Source organism: Rhamphochromis sp. 'chilingali' (assembly GCF_963969265.1).
Source record: "Rhamphochromis sp. 'chilingali' genome assembly, chromosome: 2".
Lineage (NCBI taxonomy): Eukaryota > Metazoa > Chordata > Actinopteri > Cichliformes > Cichlidae > Rhamphochromis > Rhamphochromis sp. 'chilingali'.
In genome coordinates this window covers 58,501,159-58,521,182 of record NC_137930.1, presented here as the reverse complement: position 1 = coordinate 58,521,182, position 20,024 = coordinate 58,501,159, and the positions used below count along the sequence as shown (strand labels likewise).

Sequence of the window (20,024 nt, the reverse complement as noted above, 5' to 3'; positions counted from 1 at the left end):
TTTGCGCCACAATAAATCAGTTAGCCCAGGTCAGTGTCATTGTGTCGATGTGCAATTTGCAACCATTGTTTGGTTGTCTACAGTAAATGTTGTCCGTAAAATCAACCAGCAGCCAACATGTCCAAAAGGAGCTTTCTGCAAATGATAGATTACCACTAGTGGCTTTTACTGCATCTAGTCCTGAAATCCCTGATGTAGCAGACTGGAACAATAATAGTCTCTCTTTTTTCACTTGTTATCCCTCTGTGTAAATAAATCAAGGGAGATAGCAGATATAGTACAGTACAAAAGTCTTAAGTTACCGCTGATTTCTTTATGTTTTGTTTCTTGTAATTTTTAAAGTGACCTTGAACAATAATTCTCCAGACTTTCTGGAGGTTTTTCATCATTTTTGTTTTGACTTTTTTTCTTTTCTCTTTTTTTTGTTAAGCCACCTAAATTGACCTAAGAGTCATTAAAACAAAGTCTAACTCAATGATGACCTTAGCAGAACCAATTTTAAATGGTATATTTAGGCACTTTGCTGCTAGATGGCAGTTGCAAAAACACATCATTTGTTCCAATTTTTTAAACGAATCTGTGAAAAATTTGGGAATCACCTTTTTCGTATATCTCGGCATGATGTGCACTCTGTCCTTAAACAAATTGAGGAAACTGGACAAGTGATGCACAAAAGAAGAAGTGGTGGGCCTAAGAAACTACAGATGAAAAACAGTATCCAAACAAAGACCTAAAACAGATACATCTGGCCCCTCAACACACAGCAGAATCCCCTCCCAATCATGGATTGGTCTCTCCAAAGCCCAGACCCAGATCATTTGACAGAGAACAGAATAAAAGGCAGCCAACATCCAAAGAATAGCCTTATATACTGTTTTTCCACATTCCAATAAACTGCTGCTCCAATAAATCAGACTTTTGCACATACCATGTATATATATATATATATATATATATATATATATATATATATATATGTAGGATGGAGTAGGATAATGACTTGGGATGTACTTAACTGATCCTATAAGATGTGCATGACTATAAAGATGCATCACTTACAGTTTACTGTTTATTGGTATTAATGCTGCATTATTAAATTGCTGTAGAAAAACAAACATAACAAACACACAATTTGATAGCTTTCCAGACATTATTCTATAAATCCCACAAATGAAAAACAGTGGAAGTGTTGCTTTTTACAAGGCACTGTACCAGAGAGTTCTCAGCATGCACTCCTCTTCGATTTCCTTACCACCCTTTTGTCTGCATGAGAAAAAGCCACTCAAGGTCAAGCCATTAAAGGACTACCTCTGCTGTAGCTAAATTTTCTCACAATTGTAACCTACAGCAAGAGATTAAAAGACAATTGATTCAGGGGAAGAGGGAAACCAGGTATACAGACATGATAACCTGTACAGGTCAAGTATCCACATCAGTGGCGATTATCATTATCTGCTATGCCAAGTGAAAAAGTAGTGTTTATACATAACTTTACTATAGTTTAGACTAAAATAAAAACAAAGAAATACACTGTTGAATACACTTTGACGTTTTTTTCTAAATAAATTTCTTTCAGCATGATGAATTTGTCCCTTATCAGCCGTTCTCACCCTCCTGGGTTAAGGCACGCAAGCATACTCAGAAAACTTTTGGAGAAGAAAAAAAGGTACGCTAACTTTTTGATGGGATGACCTTAAGACACGCAAGCATGCTCGAGAAACTTATGGAAAAAAACATCTAAGGCACACCAACGTTTAGATTCTGATGAAGGCCACAAGCTGAAACACATTGGTTTAACAATAAACTTGTTCTCTATACTTCAAGTGTTGCTGCAGCTTTGACCTCTTCTTGCTTTTTCCTCTGCCTGATACACACTGGAAGTATGCAAAGTTGTGCCATATGCTTGTACTTTGCTTTTACACCCACTTTTTTTTCTAGGAATTACTGTAACACTGTTATTAACGACGCCAACAAACACAAATCAGCCAATAAATGTAAATTAGCTGGGCCTTCTGGCTATTCACAATTGATAGAGGAAACCAGGGACAACCCCAAGTTTTCTTTTCAGCCCTGTAACCAAGGTGACAAAGAGTCAGATTACAATGTGATCTGTAGTAGTGACTGCATGAATTTCTTTACTAATAAATTGTTCACAGCCTTTCTGGAAATGTATCAAGTACAGATTTTTTAATAACTGCTGATATTTCTTTAGACTCTTTATCTCCAATTCTTATTTCAAAACTAGATTCAACAATTCCTTCCTATAAATATTTCTTCATCAGCATGCTAGTTAGACCCCTTTCCTACAAGACTATTAGAAGTCTAACCACTAATTAATACTACAATTTTAAACACAATCAGTTTATCACTATTAGCAGGATAAGTACCACAGGCTTTCAAGGTGGGTGTAATTGAACCAATGCTTAAAAAAAATGTCTTAGCTAATAATAGACCAATTGTGAGCCATTCTCAAATTTTTTTTAAAGGAGTTGACAAACTGCTGGGTTGTCGTTTGGAAGTGGTCTATCTAAAGAATTTCAATCAGGTTTCCAGAATTTATGATAGCATTGAAACAGTCTATGAATTACCTTCTTATGGCCTCTGACAGTGGACTCATCTCTGTGCCTGTGCTGTTAGTACTCAGTGTAACATTCAACACTGTTTATTAGGGGTGCAACGATATTCGTATCGATATTGAACCGTTCGATACAGTGCTTTCGGTTCGGTACGCATATGTATCGAACAATACAACATTTGTAATTTATTTTATCAACTTTCCTTCTGACGATGCTGTCTGTGTGGAGCGCTCAGTGAATCTGCGTTCGACTACTCCGCCTAGGCTGCACTGTGAGCGCAGATCCACTGAGCGCTCCACACAGACAGCATCGTCAGAAGGAAGAGCGCAGGGCACCTCCCCCACCCTCATTCAGATCTGGCGTTTGGAATTATTTTGGTTTTCATGTGACGTATGACCCTGAAGGTAAGCGAGTCATGGACTAAAGTAAAACAGTATGTTGGATGTGCCATGCAATGCTCAATTACATGGGTGGGAACTAGTGTGTTAGCGCAGTTAGCTCGTTAACGTGTTGGCCGTCTAGCCCCATGCACGGGGCGATCGGCGGTAGCTCGTTAACGGAGATTTGCCGTGTTGTGGTGTTAAGGTCATTTCAACGAGATTAACCTGAAAGCACTAGTGGGAACACAACGAATATGACTGCACATTTACGCCGACATCATCCTAGTGCAAAGACAAAAACAACAAGCATGCTACTAACTTTAGCCGAGTCATTTAGACAGCTGTTAGCACATGATTCTCCTTATGCTGCTGAGAATATAGCCCAGAAGAAGCGGATAGTATAGCTTTTATTTTGGAAAGAGAAATTTCTCTGTAATAAACTCTCTTTTCCAAAGATGCATGATTCCTCAATCAGATACAGGGCTTGCAATATCGCTAGCCCGACGTCCCGGAGCTAGCGATTTTTTCAGTCGGGCTACCAAAATCTATCTCTTCCCTGCCCGTTGGGCTATTGTAGTAAGGAAAAATATATGTCAATGCTTTTGCATTCTTTCAGAAATGTAGCTGGGTAATTATGTCATTGGCATCGGTGAGCCACTGTCAATATGTGACATATTGAAATCGCGTTTGAATTTGCGCTTGTTTTTTTGCTTTCACTTTGCAATGTGCGAACTGTGTATAGAGAGCGACAGCACTGATCTGTGAGTGATGATAATTTGCGCACCAATTCCTCTGACATCGTCTTATTAATCGTTAGCTTATATGCAAACATGACAAGTGAAATCTCCCGCAGCTTAAACATGTGAGAGGTTGATCGTGCAGAGAATCGCTGAGCTTATGTGAGTGCGCGTGTAAAAGCAGCAGTATATATATTTTAGTTCTGCTGAGCCAAATAAGACAGGTCAGGGTGAAGAAGTGACAGCCAAAGAAAAGCTTACCACAAAACGGAGAAGTTATGACAAATCAGACTATAAGGCAAAAAGAAAGTGCAGCTTTATGGTTTCATGGACAAAATAATTTCTGTGGCTGCAATATGACGAGCTAAATAACCAGGGCTGCACATAAGTGGTCCGCAGGTGCGCATTCGCTGTCAAAATAAAAAACACGCACAAGGGTTAGGGTTAAATTTAAAAACTGTACTTTTGAGTTAAAATATATATTTATAATTTTAATAAATGACAAATTAAAAAGGCATGAACATTTTTTTTGTATCGAAAAAATATCGAACCGTGACACCAAAGGATCGAACCGAACCGTGAATTTTGTGTATCGTTGCACCCCTACTGTTTATCACCATACATTACTACAAAGATTATAACACACTGTTGGTATTAAAGGAGCTGTGCTTTAGTGGTTTGAGTTGTATCTAACTGATATATTCCAATTAGTTCATGTAAATGCAGACTGTTCTTCACACACACACGACCGTTTCACAGGTTCTGCAGTAGGACCAATACTTTTTGCATTACACATGCTTCTCTTAGCCAATGATATTAGAAAACACATATCTATGAAGTTAAACTACAGGCATATCATGAAAACAAAGGCCTGGATGTCTCATAATTCTTTCCTCTTAATTCAGTCAAAAGTGGGGTTATTATATTTGGCCCCCATTGTTTTCAGTTCCTTTCACTTTCAACCTAATTATTCTCATTGCCTTTCTTTGTCCTTCAGTAACACTGTGAACAATCTGAGTCGTTTTGATATATCCTTCAATGTGTATTGAGCAAACATGTAAGACTGCTTTTTTTGTTTATGTGCACAATATCTCTAAAATTTGAAATATTCAGTGTCAGGGTAATGCTAAAAACTAGCCCACTAATTTATTATTATCTAATAAAACTTATTGTTAAGGCTACACCAGGAGACAAATCAACCACAGCTTCATTCTGCTACTATATGCTCAGACTGCTCTGAGTACTCGCACGTCGTTTATAGATTGCTGCAGCATTTATTAAATAAGTCTGTTTCTCCCAATGCTGTTTTCTCTTCTTTTCCTTCTTTTCTCTTTCCTCTCAACCCCCAACCAGTCATGGCACATGGCTCTGCCTCCTGGAGCCTGGTTCTGCCGGAGGTTTCTTCCTTTGAAAAGAGAGTTTTTCCTACTGTTACTAAGTGCTTGCTCGTAGTGGGTTGTTTGATTGTTGGGGTTTTCTATATCACTACTATAAAGACTTCACCTTACAGTCCGAAGTACCTCAACGCTACTGAATTGAATTAAACTGTTGCATATAGCCAAATCTGGCAATGGTTTGAAATCAGTTAGTTTCCTAAGTAAAGGAAACTAATTCAAGGAACCACAATCAAAAGCAGAGAACATGCAAACTCCTTATTAAAAAGTAAGGAAATACTTCTTGCTGTTATGCAATGAGGACATTTCCTTACACTAATTACATGTACCATAAAATATAAAACAAACCCTTAAATGCCACATGTAAGATTCAGTGAATATTTATCCAAAGTCTTAGTTTTGTTTAAAAGTTATGCATTCTTTACACCTTAAAGAGATACTAGTGGCATATTTTTTCAGATAGAAAGCAGGTTAGCAGGCCAAGTGTTTATCTGCTAAGAGAGCAGAGTCTCAAGTAATTGAGTGGAGACATTTTATTAATCCAAGTTATAAACATCAAGTACATCAGCTTATGGGACTCCCAAACATATGGTAATTAGCTTTTACTACACTAATATAATATATTAACACCCCAGTCCCTCCCGAAGACATGCATGTTAAAACACACACACAAACACACATGCACCCTCTCATTACCATATTGCACGAGAGGAATCATTTGCTTGATTGGACATAGCTTTTAAATAGTCAAGAGGTCCAGCAACCCAGAATGGGGTCTTAAATTTTCATCATGAATGACCTACAAACTACTGTCTATGAAAGAGTCATAAGATGCTTCCTACTCAAGCAACAGAAGTGTCAACTTGAAATATTAAAAATCAGTAGTCACTGGTGTGTAGATGTAGATTTAAAGAGAATAGTCCAATTTTTCTAGGACATTTTAACAAATGAATTAATAATTAAATAAGCCTAATCAAATATTTGCAGTAACCCTGTTTATTCCAGGTTTATTTATTTACTCTTCCCAAATTGATCATCTGTCCACCAGATTGTATTCATGTTGTTAGCTTAAAAACAATAATTCATTTCAATTAAATCAGCTGTAGTTGTTTTTGAGCTATCACATATATTAGTATCAGCAAAAGTAAGGTATAGTACTGTGTAAGTCAAGTGTCAAGCCTCCTTCTTTATACTTTTAAAGTGCTCCTGGTTAATCATTATCCAGACATATCTGGATAGAAAAATATACAGTAAAACATTATCAGTGATGGATTGGTCTTCCTAAAACCCAGACCTCAACATTATTGATACAGTGTGGCATCATCTTGAGAGGGAATAAAATAAAAGGCAGCCAACATCCAAAGAAGAGCTTTGAATGTATTTCGAGAAGCCTGGAAAGCTATTTCTAGGCCCTGTTGAAACTAAGCTTACCTAAAAGTTCACACTCTGCTGAAGAATAAGCTAGTCATACCAAACATTGACTTTCAAGCTCATTAGAATAGTGCAAACTCTATTTTTTCACCTTATAAAGTCCCTATCAAAGGTTTAAGACCACTTTAAAAATGGCAAAAAAAAATCATATTTTGCATGGTTGGATCTTAACAAGGTTCCAAGTAGAGCTTCAACCTGCAACAAGAAGAAATGGGAGTGAGACAAAACATTTATTGAAAACAAGGCTTAAACTAAAACAGGCTGTTTTACAGCTGATCAAACATTTAAGACGACATGCCTTTAAAAGGTCAAATCTGTGCAAAAATGTGGATTCATTGTCATTTCCTGTCAGGTAGTCATATTGTCATGACATTCTGATGGAAAAGGCAAATAAAACTTTCTGTTTTTGAACGTGGTCGCATTGTTGAACTGCATAAGCAGGGTTTCTCGCAGGGTGCTAATGCTGCTGAGGTGGGACGCACTATCACAGTCATTTGGAATTTCTTAAATGATCCTGAGGGTTATGGAACAAAATAGTTAAGTGGAAGGACCCAAAAAAAATGTCACCAGCACTGAGCCGGAGGATCCAATTGGCTGTCCGTCAAGACACTGGATGATCCTCGACCCCAATTAGGGATGTTACTGGTGCCGACTGCAGCCCCATAACCATCGTACAGCATCAGAGACTGAAGGCTGAAGACTGAAGCTTCAAAAAGAAAAAACGTCTTCAAAGGCTACGTCTCCTTGAACTCCACAGAACTGACCATTTGGACTCTTCAAGAGAGCACCAAAAATGGGACATTGAATGGTGGAAGAAAGTTTTATTCTCTGATGAGAAAAATTTTAACTTTGATGGTCCTGATGGTTTCCAACATTAGTGGCATGACAAGCAGATCCCACCTAAGATGTTTTCTACGTGGTACAGTGGAGGGGGTGCCATAATGGTCTGGGGTGCTTTTTCCTTCAGTGGAACAATGGAGCTTCAGGAGGTGCAGGGGCATCAAATAGCTGCTGGCTATGTCCAGATGTTTCAGAGAGAATCCCTCATAACTGAGGGCCCTCGTCTGTGTGGTAATGACTGGGTTTTTCAACAGGACAACGCTACAATACACAATGCTTGCAGGCCAAGGGACTTAATCCAGGACAATAACATCACTCTGCTGGACCATCCTGCATGTTCCCTGTGAACCTTTGGGGATGGATTTACAAAAATGGACAACAGTTACAAACAGTAGATGCCCTTCCTGCTGCTGTCTTCATCACTTGGAGTAATGTTCCTACTCACCTCATGGAAACGCTTGCATCAAGCATGCCGCAACAAATTTTTGAAGTGATCAGCAATAACGGTAGAGCTACTCATTACTGAGATCATGTTTGGAACTTTGATTTCTCTTTTTGGGGGGTTGGAGGTGCGGTTCTAAACTTTTGATCAGCTGTAAAAGAGCTTGATTCAGTTTAAGAGTTGTTTTCAATAAATTGCATGCTCAAACAATGTTTTGTCTCACTCCCATTTCTTTTTTTTGCATGTTGAAGCTCTACTTAGAACCTTCTTAAGATCCAAACATGAAAGACATGATTTTTTTTGCCATTTTTCAAGTCGTCTTAAACTTTTGTTCAGGACTGTATATTGTATTTCCATTCATGTTTACATGTTTCAGTAAATCATTGCAACCATTTCTCATTTTTAGGACAATTTAAACACATGAGAGATGGCTCTAAACTTTTGAACAGCAGTGCATCGTAGTCAATGGAGCTTCATTTATACACTAGCAGAATCACCAATCAAGCATGAGTTTCCAGTAATATGATAACAATATCACTTGTAGATTTACAAATTATTCACACAAAAAAGAATCTAAAATCAGTTGACAGCTCACTTAAATAGAAGATATTTCAGATAAATGAGAGATTACTGTAAACTTTGAATCATGTACATTTGCTATAGTTAGGTCAAAGAATCAAAATATGTACCTAATAATGAGCCTGATAGGCCCTCTTTAAGCCCCCAACCATATATATAGTGTAAGGTGAATCTGTTAAATAGCTATCGGAAAAGTAAAGAACGCACGTTATTTATTATTGAGCTGAGTTTACTCAAGTCACTCAATAGCTAAGGAATGTGGAATTCTTTGCTTTTGCATGTCATACAGATCTTTGAGAAAAAAATGTACCAGATTTACCAAATAAAAGCCATTACCAAAAGATCTTTGTATTTATCTCTAATTTGAAAATATGAATTGTTAAACTTTGAGACTCCAAACTGAAAGACTTTCTGCTCTTGACTTTCACATTTTAGAAAAACAGAAAAAGCTTTCATTCAATTCATTTATTGATTCACTTTGAAATTGTTTGGAGAAGTAAATATGTCATATGTCATGATCAGCAGAATACTTAGCAGCAAATGTGAGATTGTAAGATGTCATTAGTGATTAGAACTGCTTGCAAAAACTGTGATTTTGTTTTAAGGAGTGTGTCTGTTCACTTTTAATAAGCAGGCAGGCTGCACAACAGTTTCCTGTGTTTTAAAGCTTATAGTACCAGACCTTCTCCATCTACTCAGCTGCTATTATTCTGTCAAGAGCTGCTGTGTTTTTGTCAAGAAAGGAAGTTATTTCATTTCCACCTTTTGTCTGTATCTGAATGCGAGCGACGCTCTTTCAGCAATATTCACTCCCCTCTCCATCCTAACAAAAATATACAACCTTTCTTTGGCCCGCAACGCTTGTTGGTTGCAGAAAAATAGGAATTTCCTCGATTGGTGTAAATCCCCACACCAGACTTCAGCTGTTGTTTTTTCCCCCTTTCCCCCCTGCTTCAGTGGATTACAGTGTTTCCATCAACCAAACAGACAGCCCCTAGAGTGCGAGATGATATCATCAACAATGTTGAGTAAATACTCATAAAACCTTGTTTCTTCCATTATGATCAGCAGCATTAAGAAATAATAAAATAAAATTATGAGAATGCAGGTTGACAAACACACCCATTCAGAAATATAACTAAGCCTATACTGTTGCAGTCGCTGTCCTTAACATTGAAACCATTGGTCTGATAGCTACAAGCGTCCAGCACTGTTGGTTTCAACGTCCTCTGTTTAAAAAAAAAAGTGTTCGTCAGCTGACCTGGAAAACCAAAGTTTTGAGTATAATCACAACTTTTCCGTTTTGGTAGTTGCATGTCCCAATGCAACCTGGGGCAACAGTTAGAAAGGCTGCTTTTAGCAGAAAGAATTCAATGACCATATTAGGCATTGTTTAGAACCTCTACATATTAGCTTTCACACACTCTGAGCTATAAAAGAAAAAAATGACTAATGACTTTCAAATAACTAATTTTAAATGACTGAGGCTAATACAGGCCAGATGATATGAATGTGCCATCCAGCAGCAGAGACACATGTTCTGTGGAAACAGGATTTGGATTAAAAATTTGCGATGTGGCCTTTTAAGTAGTAAGATTAATAAAAGAGAGATAAAAAGAGGCAGTCAGGTAGATAGAACCCATTCTTAGACTTGGCTTGATAAGGGAGTGGGAGGTCTCTTGCAGGCAACATCTGCTGTCATTAACAATATCAAATTTAATAACTGTCAACTGCAAGGGAAATTCCCAGTTCTACATATTTCCTCACAGCATATTTAGCGTATTTTCACTCTTGCATAGCTGTATGTTGCAGTATGTGCTGTATAGAACAACTTGTCCATGCTCCAAAGACTCATAATCTAGAAGTCAGGGGTGTCCTTCACGTCCCACCACTCCTGTTATTGTTGCTTCCTGACCTCAGTGGCCTCTGCAAAAAAGACACTTTGCTTTAGCAGGACTGTTGTTAATCCTTTCAGGCAGCTATGAGCTTACCCCTCTGCTACTGCATAGCCTACAATAAAAGTGTATTACTTTGTATCTCCAATACAATTGAATGATATATATATATATATGTGTGTGTGTGTGTGTGTGCTAATAATTTTATCATCTAAACTGATGGATAACCAGGTAAACTGGCAACAAAAAGGTTTTACGTTCATATTATGTCTCCCTCTGATCAGGCTGATTTTACCCAGTAAGAATGCATTCATTCAGCAATCTTGCTATCTTGCTTTTGGCTTTTGGCCACAATATATGACCTGTCCTCCTGCTGAGGGGTTCGGACACATTAGGAGCAATGAAGCTAATGATATCAGAGCACTCTATAGAGCACATCAGTGCACAGGGATGACAAACCTGTCAGAAGACATAATCTAAGAGGAGGTCATAACATCTTCAGAAAACCGTAGCGATTTGCACTTCTTTCTCTGCCATCCCGTAATAATGGAGCACCAATAAATTCCTTACCTGCCATGAGCCAGTGAGTTCACATGTAATAGCCAATGACATTAAAGGATGAAACATATCGTGAAAAAAATAAAAACGGTGGTGTTGCTAGACGTCTAAGACCTTGTTAGACACTTAATTATCAAAGATGCCAGGAAACCTTTTATGAATAGCTTATTTTGAGGTGATTTCTCTATTTTAGTATCTTTAGCAATACAGGACTACTTTTCACTAGATACTGAGCAGTGAAACAGCAAAATATTCCTCAAAAAGTCTCACTTTTAGTGTTGTAAAGCGGCAGTAAAGTTAATGTTTTTACCCAGTGTAAATAAAGGCTACTGTATTGGCTCACTAAGGAAACTAAACTAATCTTAGGCCTGTTCAATTATCCATTGATCACCCAGCTATTTTTTTTAACTCATAATGTACTTTAATTGTTGGATTTTAAACTGAAAACTGGTGCAAGGGAAGAAGTATATGAAGTCATCTGATGAGAGCTGTATTAGACATAAAGCTACATTAGCTAATGTGGTGGTAAAAGTGATCAGATCTTTTTTGAAATTATTTTTATTATAAATGTCTGTTTCTCTACTTCTATTTAATTAAATACATTATAAAGTACTATTATTCTGTGTTATTAACTCGTAACATAAACCATTACAACACTCGTGTTTCTTAACAAAATTAATACAAATTCGTTGCATCTTTCAACTTGTTTTTTTTAACAATTTTGCTATGCCATTGTGTATTCTATTGGATCAGGAGAAGAAAAATGGCTGTTTTGTTCTTTCAACCAATGTTGGATAGCAGAGACAGCAGAAAAGATTGGTGAGTAGGTCTGCGTTTTGAAGCATACCTGTGTTAATCCTGCTCTAGATTGCTGTGCTGAGACTGCTTGTATTTACATATGCAGAGGATCCCGCTGTTTTGAGCACACCATTGACAAGACAGAGCAATTAATCATCCCCAAATACTCCCGCCGTGCAACAGACGACCCTTGCAGAACATGCTGCCACGGAGGGTGTGCAGGTGTGAATCAAGCTGCAAGAAAAAAAAAACTTCAGAGCCAGTCTCTTCCTCAATCTTTTTTGTTTGTCATCTCTGGACAGAACAGAACTCATATCTAATGCTTTCTTCTGCCCTGTTTTTTGAATGAGAGATATTCGTTTGGTGCCAGATCATCTCATATAGAGCTGCAAGGAGGGATGAGGTGGACAACGGTTCAGCAGGGCTGTCGCCATGGCAACTTGATTTGATGATCTTAAAAGGGTGGCTATAAGCAATACTAGGAGAAATGTGCTTTTTGCTTATGGGCTTGTCTCCCATTGATCAAAGAACGTTTTCTTGTAGGGAAAACTTCAGAAAGGGGTACAAAGTCTGGTGTCTGGCCAAGTTTGGTGTCTGCTGAAAACATATGATCTCACTTGTATCCCCACGCTGAATATTCGGTGTTTCCTTAAAATAGAATCCCGAGTAGGACCACCAACTTTTGAGAGATCAAAGAATTAATGAGACATGATGTGACTTCCTGCTGGATGGCCTCACTGCTTACAGTTTTGCTTAAGTATTATAATGAGCAAATGCTTTAAAAGTAAAAAATCCTCATAATGTTTATAAGATTTGGTCTGAAGATCTTTTATGCCAATTTTTGTAAAGATTAGAAAAACTAAAATTGAAGAAAAATTGAAGAAAAAAACAACCCTGACACAATTCTGCCACAGACTGCATTACCCTTGTTTCCCCATCAGCCTGGTGGTGGGCCCATTTTACAAACCCTATTTAAATGATCACAACTCAGTTATTGCTTGGGTTTCTTAAAGATGGGAAGATGGGTTTTATCATTATATTTGACGTATCATGGTAGATCAAAGCATTTATAAGGTACTGCTGTCTGAATGCCGACATAAAAATTAGAACATAAAACATAAAAGTTCTGCCTAGATTTTAACATGTGTTCTTTACATTACTACAACTCCTCAGTTCCTCAAGTCCTTAAAGATGAAAATTAATTTCTACTTTTACAGCTAAAATTACAAAATAAAGGTTTAAGAATTGGACATTGCTTCACAGTCTGAAAAGTTAGCAAACACGGAATAGCCTTAATAGCCTTAATACTAGATAGGGAGCACTCCACTGATGACAAAACACAAGTAAGACTGCACAGAAGAAATAATATCACTATTACTGCTAAAACCAACTAGTTAACAAAATTTTCCATTGGATTTATTATCTGCTTAGCTTAGTGCCGCCTTACAAATCTGCGAACAGGGCAGATAATTATCTCCAACGACTTCAGTCATTCACGATGACCGACGTCGGCCAAGTGATGTAGTCAACATTTAGATCTTCAGTGTATAAAAAATTTATTTCATGGACGAAAGGGTAATGTCAGGATGGCAACATCCATGTTTTCTCAACTATACCTTTGTATTGTTCATTAATAGTATAATGCAGCAGCATTATTATTTTTATTGCTCTTTTATTTACAACCAGTTCTAAGTTATCTTTCTGTTGCTTGATTTTTAACATGTAGCACAAAGTGGGTTTACCTGATTGTGGTCTGCTTACTGCTTGTGTACTTGATTGGGGGCTGGGGGACATTATATCTGAGGTGGCAATATAGAACAGTAATGAGCTTAAAAGCTAATAAGCTACACAAAGCTCTCTCTCTCTCTCTCTGAGCACCACACTTCAGCTCAATATTTAATGCTGAAATGAGTAGATGACAAACAATATGAAACCCTAATATATGTTTTGTTAAACAAATACCTCCTCAGTAATTATTGCATAGAACATCACCAATATAGCGAATTCAGAAAAAGTTAAAATGCTAAACTTAAATTGGTCTGCAGCCTTCAAAATGTCAGCATAGCATATAGTAAATTTGTCTTATTTCTTATCAGGAGAAACTCACTCCCAATTGTCTTCATACCCCTGGAGCAAGAGAAGACTGTTGAATTTCACTGAAGACCATCTGCTTGTTCTGAACAACTGGGGAAAAGAACATGCTGAGGTGTACGCTCTCCAGATAGCTTCCCTTGGCTTCTGATTCTTTTGCCTTTAACGTTCCTTCTGGCATCCTGTCTTTGGAGATGCTGCATCCGCAGGCCTCTGGGAGGTCTGACTTGTTGATGTGATGATATATCAGCTGTCCAAACATAGTGTCTTTAAATGCATTTTCTACACAAAAGTTCCTAAATGATTAACTTTTATACATACAGTCTTTTTTTTCTTTCTTTCTTTCTGTTTTTTTTTAAACTGCGGGAATGTCCAGGGTAGTTTTTGGGCCAAGTTAGGCAAGTGACACACCTTTATTTAAGCACTGCCCCTACAGCCAAGGGCAATTGAAAGCACAGAAAATAACACCATTGGTTGTACGAACATCTGCTCCCTGGATATTTGATTTCCCAGGCAGATGTTAGACCCCAGCTGCTATCACAAGATAATTTGTATGTTTGTGGAGAGAGCTCCCATTTGGCTCAGTTGATGGTTATGTCTTCTTTTTCTGAATCAGCCAGCCACATTGTTAAGCATATTTTACAGCCTCACCCAACCTAATGCCCCTGTGTACATATACTGTCCAAGTAAAATGTGTGTGTTTGTTTGTTTTTTGTGCACTTAAGACATATATTGCATTGTGTAGAGATAGGCCAAAATCTCACCTGAGTCAAAGAAGTCATTTAAAAAAAAGCTGACAGTTGCCTAATACAGATATTTCACAGTTCTGCAGGTTTGAGGTAAAATTGTAGTAGAGTTACCATCACATAATTAATCTGGGTTTTTTCCTATTCTCAAAAATTCAAACATACCGTATTTCTATTTTGTATCTAGCTGTTTATATTTGACGAGCAACTATATCTCATGCAAGAACTAAAAGTAAAGACAAAGAAATAAACAAGAAAAGGAAGAAAAGGCCTTACTTTTCGTGCCTTCTTGATTTTTCAGTGACCTCGTCCTATCTGTGTCAACACTAGAGTCAAACTGATAACCCCTCAGGCATCAAAAGCCATAGCATTTTATTGATCTTGTCATGTTTAGAAGCTCATAAAGGTTGTAACATCCTCCTTAAAGCTGCAATAACTGTAACATTATCTGCAAACACTGTTTATGTGCATATTGGAAAGCAGAAGAGTGACAGCAGATACAGTGCGCTTGGTTTTCAATAGTTATTTAACCAGGAAATGAAACTCTTGAGATTGAGATTTTCATTTGCTGTAGTGTCCCCAGATGACGTAGCCAGCATTAACCTAGTACACAGGGGAATTTGGAGCTCTCACAAAACATCTGCACAGATACAGGGAGAACACGCAAACTACACGTAGATGCATCCCACATTGATCCTTTCACTGTGAGTCAACAGCACTAACCACTGATGCACTGTGCTGTTTTCTGAAGTAAAGGTAACGAGTTGAATACACCACACTGTCATCATAACCATCTGTAAGGTCATAAGGTCTGGGTCTCTAGGCTTTTACTTTGAAAAGACTATATGGAAATGTGCGAAGTTAAGGCCCACCCTTCGGTGCCTCTGATTGGGTTATTTTTAGAGGATTAGGTCGACACATGACTTATGAGGAATGACAATTGGTCAGTTTAGGCACAAGGAGTGAATCAGAGGCATAGTATGTCCAGAGCCATCGAGTAAGTGACTTTTTCTCTCGTGCTATTTTAATTTCAAGTGAATATATTGTGTTCAGATCCAAATCTGCAGCTATCATCATCGTGCACTCCTCACATCCTTTGTACAGTAGCTGTTCCTTAGACTCATGCTGCGGCCACGTCAGACGCAGGTACTGGCATCATCTGTGACATGTCAAAGAGTACAGTGTACAAAAGGATAACTCAAGGAAGATTAGTCCCACACCTGACCCAGGGGGAAAACTGTAGCATTATCTGCTTGAAGAGACTCATGTCAGAGCCTCACAGGTCTTGACTGACCCCACCACTCCCCACTTTTGTCGAAGGCTTTAAATTCTCCCCTCCCAAGTTCAGAGTCGATTTGTTATCAAATCAACCGTCGAGTGTCTGATTCATTGCTATTCAGCACTCCGGCTGATTTATATGCAGAATGTAAAACAGATGCCTTATGCGATACATATTTATGGTGAGCCCTGCTCTCACAAGATTTATTATAGGTTCTTTCATCGGGGTGCGCATGAGCTGTGCTATGATGACTTGTATTTCCTCTCAGCTGCCAATGCCAAACTCATTAAAAAGAGGTGTGACTATTAATATACATTGTAATACTGACAGCTCCTAATTTATAACCCAAGTATATGTTTGGGATTTCTTCTTTCTTTTCCTCCCATTGTTGGGGTGGGGGTAGTGATCTTTTTGTATCTTCATATATATGTACATCCTCATGTGAACAGACGTGCACACGCTCGTATTGCTCCTGTGCATGTCTATGCAGTCCATGTATCATGTAAATACAGTCACCATTTTTCATTTTTTTCCGCTTATTATATCTCATATTGATTTATTGGGTGTAGTCCCTTGACCCTTAGATACTTGGCTCTGGGCAATATGAGGTCCAATACGTGAAAAAATACAGCTTACTTTGAGTTACTCCAAACTGATATTATATATAAGAAAACACATCTATTTAGAAACTTCAGAAATCATACAAGCCATACTGTGCGCTCATATTTAGCTCCATTACTATTGAACAATGTAGCATAATCCTTGGAAAGTTCAAAATAAGATGAGATAATATATATGTTATTTTTCATTATTAATTAGATTATTATTAATATGTCATTAACCAGTGTAATGTATTATGGTTATGTAATGTATTATTGTATAATGTCCTATCATATGCCACGCTCATGTCATGTGTCAACTTCTCAGCCATAGTAATTTTTCCCAAGGTTACGGTATATCAAACTTCGTTTGACTTAGCAGAGAATATTCTCATGTCAGTCAGTATCCTTTTGTCACTTGTATTAAATACTAATACATACCTTTATATTTAGTACACATCGCACTCAGAAATCATCTGAGCCATGCAGTGATAGCAGTAAAAATGGGAATAACTCTCACCTGTACTCTGCATATATGAAATATGTTATAGTCTTCTATCCTGAAGTTAATGTGTTTCGACATCAGTGATCAGCACAGTGGAGAAGCCAAAGCAGTAGGGCTCCAGCAGCATGCTGTGCTGACCAATCAAAGGCATTAATCATGTGTGTTTATGGTAAGGTTCTGTAAAATCCTGAGAACATAATCAGAAAGCTCATAAGTCAGTAAAAATGTCTAATTTCTACATTTAGAAATCATACACAGTGATTTGAGGAATTTGTACTGAATGCTTTAAGCTAAATTTAGGAAATTAACACTAAGAGCTGATCGACCCTATTTCTAGGTATGGCCGTAGTTTGCATATAATAGATGGCTGCTTTGATGTCATCTACTACAGCGGTCCCCAACCCCCGGGCCAGGGACCGTGAGTCGTTTGGTACCGGGCTGGGAGAGTTGAGGCTCGGGTGTGAAATTTATGGTTTTCAGGGTTTTTATTGGTTTTAGCATTATTTTTTTTAATCATTTTTATCGTTAACTCTGTTAACTCTGTTATGAATAATTCTTCTTTTTTTGGTACCGGTACTGGTTTTATTTTTTTGTATTTACCTGCGACACCTTAAAGGTCGCTCCGTGAAAATATTGTAGGATATAAACCGGTCCGTGGCGCAAAAAAGGTTGGGGACCGCTGATCTATTGGATGTCCCAGTGTGAAGTTAAGTCCCAATGAAAATCTAAACCTCTTTTTCTATTAACACTTTGATGTACAAGAGGTCGATTTGACTGAAGAAATTATTCTCCCCACTTGAAATCTTTCCTGTGTTATACTCCTTTTTAATTGTAACTGAGACCATTTTACAACATATTTTACAACATGAACTCTGAGTGACAACGAGCATAGAGTGGATACCAAAATTGATAGCCTTAATCTTATTATAGTGTCATTATGAACTAATTTAATAGCGTCTGTCTCTGCTAAATAAAATGTGAGCACTGATTATGTTGGATCCTGTGATGTCTTCATACATTGGGCTTGCTCAGGTGCATTCTACCAATCAGATTGAAATCTGGTGTTTTTGCAGGCTGGGTCCTAAACAGTTTTTGCAGTTTGGCAGGGGACAGTGTTCTGCTAGTGGAGGTCACCATTGTTAGGGAGGGCTGTTGCAACATTGTTTAGGTGGCTACTACATTAAAAAGTAACATTTACACCAAGGCCAAGACCCAAGGTTTCCCAGCAGAACACTAATTGCAGTGAGCTTATCACCGCTATTCACTTCAACTATCACTGCCAGTTATCAACATTTTAAACAGCTGTTTAAACACATGATTGTTTGTAATCATTCTGAAAATGCAAAGATGTGCAGACACAAGTAATCACTGCTGCAGTTTTGCCTTTTTCAGATGACCAAAAATCATATGTTGGGATGACTATACACTGTCAGTCATCCCACCAGTGTCACTGTTGCATGGGTTAGTAATTAGTTCATAGTTTACCTTTAAAACAACTCATCCTGTCAGCCTGAGAAGATTCTCCTATATGCCAAGTTCTGAAGAAAATCATCAGTACTAAAATATCATTCAAATTTTTTTCTCTAATATGTTATGATGGCTTCAGGCAACTAAAGAAAAATCTGGCTTTATCGGAACGTCAAAGATGTAGAGACAAATCCCTAAAAAAGCGTTATTAAGAACAATACTTTTTTTTTTTTTACTTTAGAAACTATATTCTTCTGTTTGCAAGTTTATCAGTGAATTCGTGTTTCACAATAATTCACTTTAAAAGAAACACCATATGGAAAAAAAAACAAAGCTGTAATGCAAATGCAATTATCAAAACTTACAATGTGGAGTAAAAAATATACATACATAATTTAAGTAATGTGATTTATTTAGTAATAATGCTTGCAGGGGACTATGCATTGGTTATTCTATATATACATTTGGCTGTGGCACAGAATCTGGTTAGCATTATTTGGCTATTATTACACTAATGAGTAATAATTTTTGATTTAACATAGGACATAGGATGCTTTTGTCCCGACTTTTGAAATCCATGCTAAAGTTTAAATTTAGAACACTACATCTTCAAAATACAGAAAGAAATGTCTGTAAATGGTCAGTTGCTTTTTCAAACAGCCACGTGAAATATCTCACCTGGTACTCTAAGACAACAACAAACCAAAGAGGAGGAGAGTAAAACCATTTTCTACTCTTATCCCTTGACGTTCAGCATGCATCCCTGCCATCTATCCCCATTTCTGGCTCTCTGTGTTTCTCCCTCAGCCCACACTTGAGATGCTTTTATGTTACACGACCACTCGAATTTGAGCCCAGGGGGACACTATGGGTCCCTGAGCGAGAAAGCCCCCAAAAATCTATAGACCAGATGTATGATGTTATATGGTCAAACTGGCAAACACAAAAGGTCTAAAAACAAAAGCCATGAATTAACCGAGAGGCTTTCAACAGTGTGTTTTCAAAACAGCCCAGCTGAGAGCTCAGATGCCTCTCCTCCTTCTCAGTCACTCCCTCGCTCCAGCCTCGCTCTCAGCATTTCTCCATCTCTCTTTTCTCCCGCACTCCCTATCTCCCCCCTTTCTCCGTCTCCTCCTCTCTGTCTTATTCTCTCTCTACCACCCCCCGAGACTAAATGCTTAAAAAGAAAAGAAAGGACACCATTTTTGCTAATTAGTTGAGGACTTAACAGGCGCAGGATATGCTGCCTTAGTTTTTCATCTGCTGTCCACGGGCTGTCGACTGTCCTGTGAAGTTGAGCCTGTGTGGCTAAAAGTAGAAGAAAGGAGCAGGGTAGACACACACAAATGCCTCAGTGGAGATCCTGAACAGGCCTCCAGTGGGGGTTGAGCTCAAAATGGGGGCTAATCATTAGTATTTAACATTTGGGAATAAAGAACCCTTAAATTAGAAGTGTAAATGGCTCTGCGCCCCACCTCCATCCTTAGAAATGTTCACAGGCATTTTTAAATCAGAGGGGTTTTTTTTTCCGGCATGTGTGGACCTGCATGTGCAGCAACAATACATATAAAAGGGAAAAAAAAGAAACAAGCACATTAGCACATCCACAAAAATTATGGTTCATACTCCTCTTTTTCACATAATCACTATAATTTTCTTCTTTTGGTACTAAACAGAAGCATTAATTGAATATCCTAATTTATGTTT

The 20,024-nt window shown here is 37.9% G+C and overlaps 1 protein-coding gene across 1 annotated transcript in view; it reads left to right on the top strand.

Annotated features, from left to right (window-relative positions):
* The first annotated feature begins 2,911 nt into the window (after positions 1–2,911).
* The window catches only part of LOC308392027 (uncharacterized protein), a 66,350-nt gene continuing 49,237 nt past the window's right edge, over positions 2,912–20,024 (top strand). Inside the window, exon 1 of the mRNA XM_080874868.1 lies at positions 2,912–2,980. Within this exon, the coding sequence (XP_080730994.1) occupies positions 2,969–2,980 (12 nt within the window). The 5' untranslated portion in view covers positions 2,912–2,968. The remainder of the gene's footprint in view (positions 2,981–20,024) is intronic.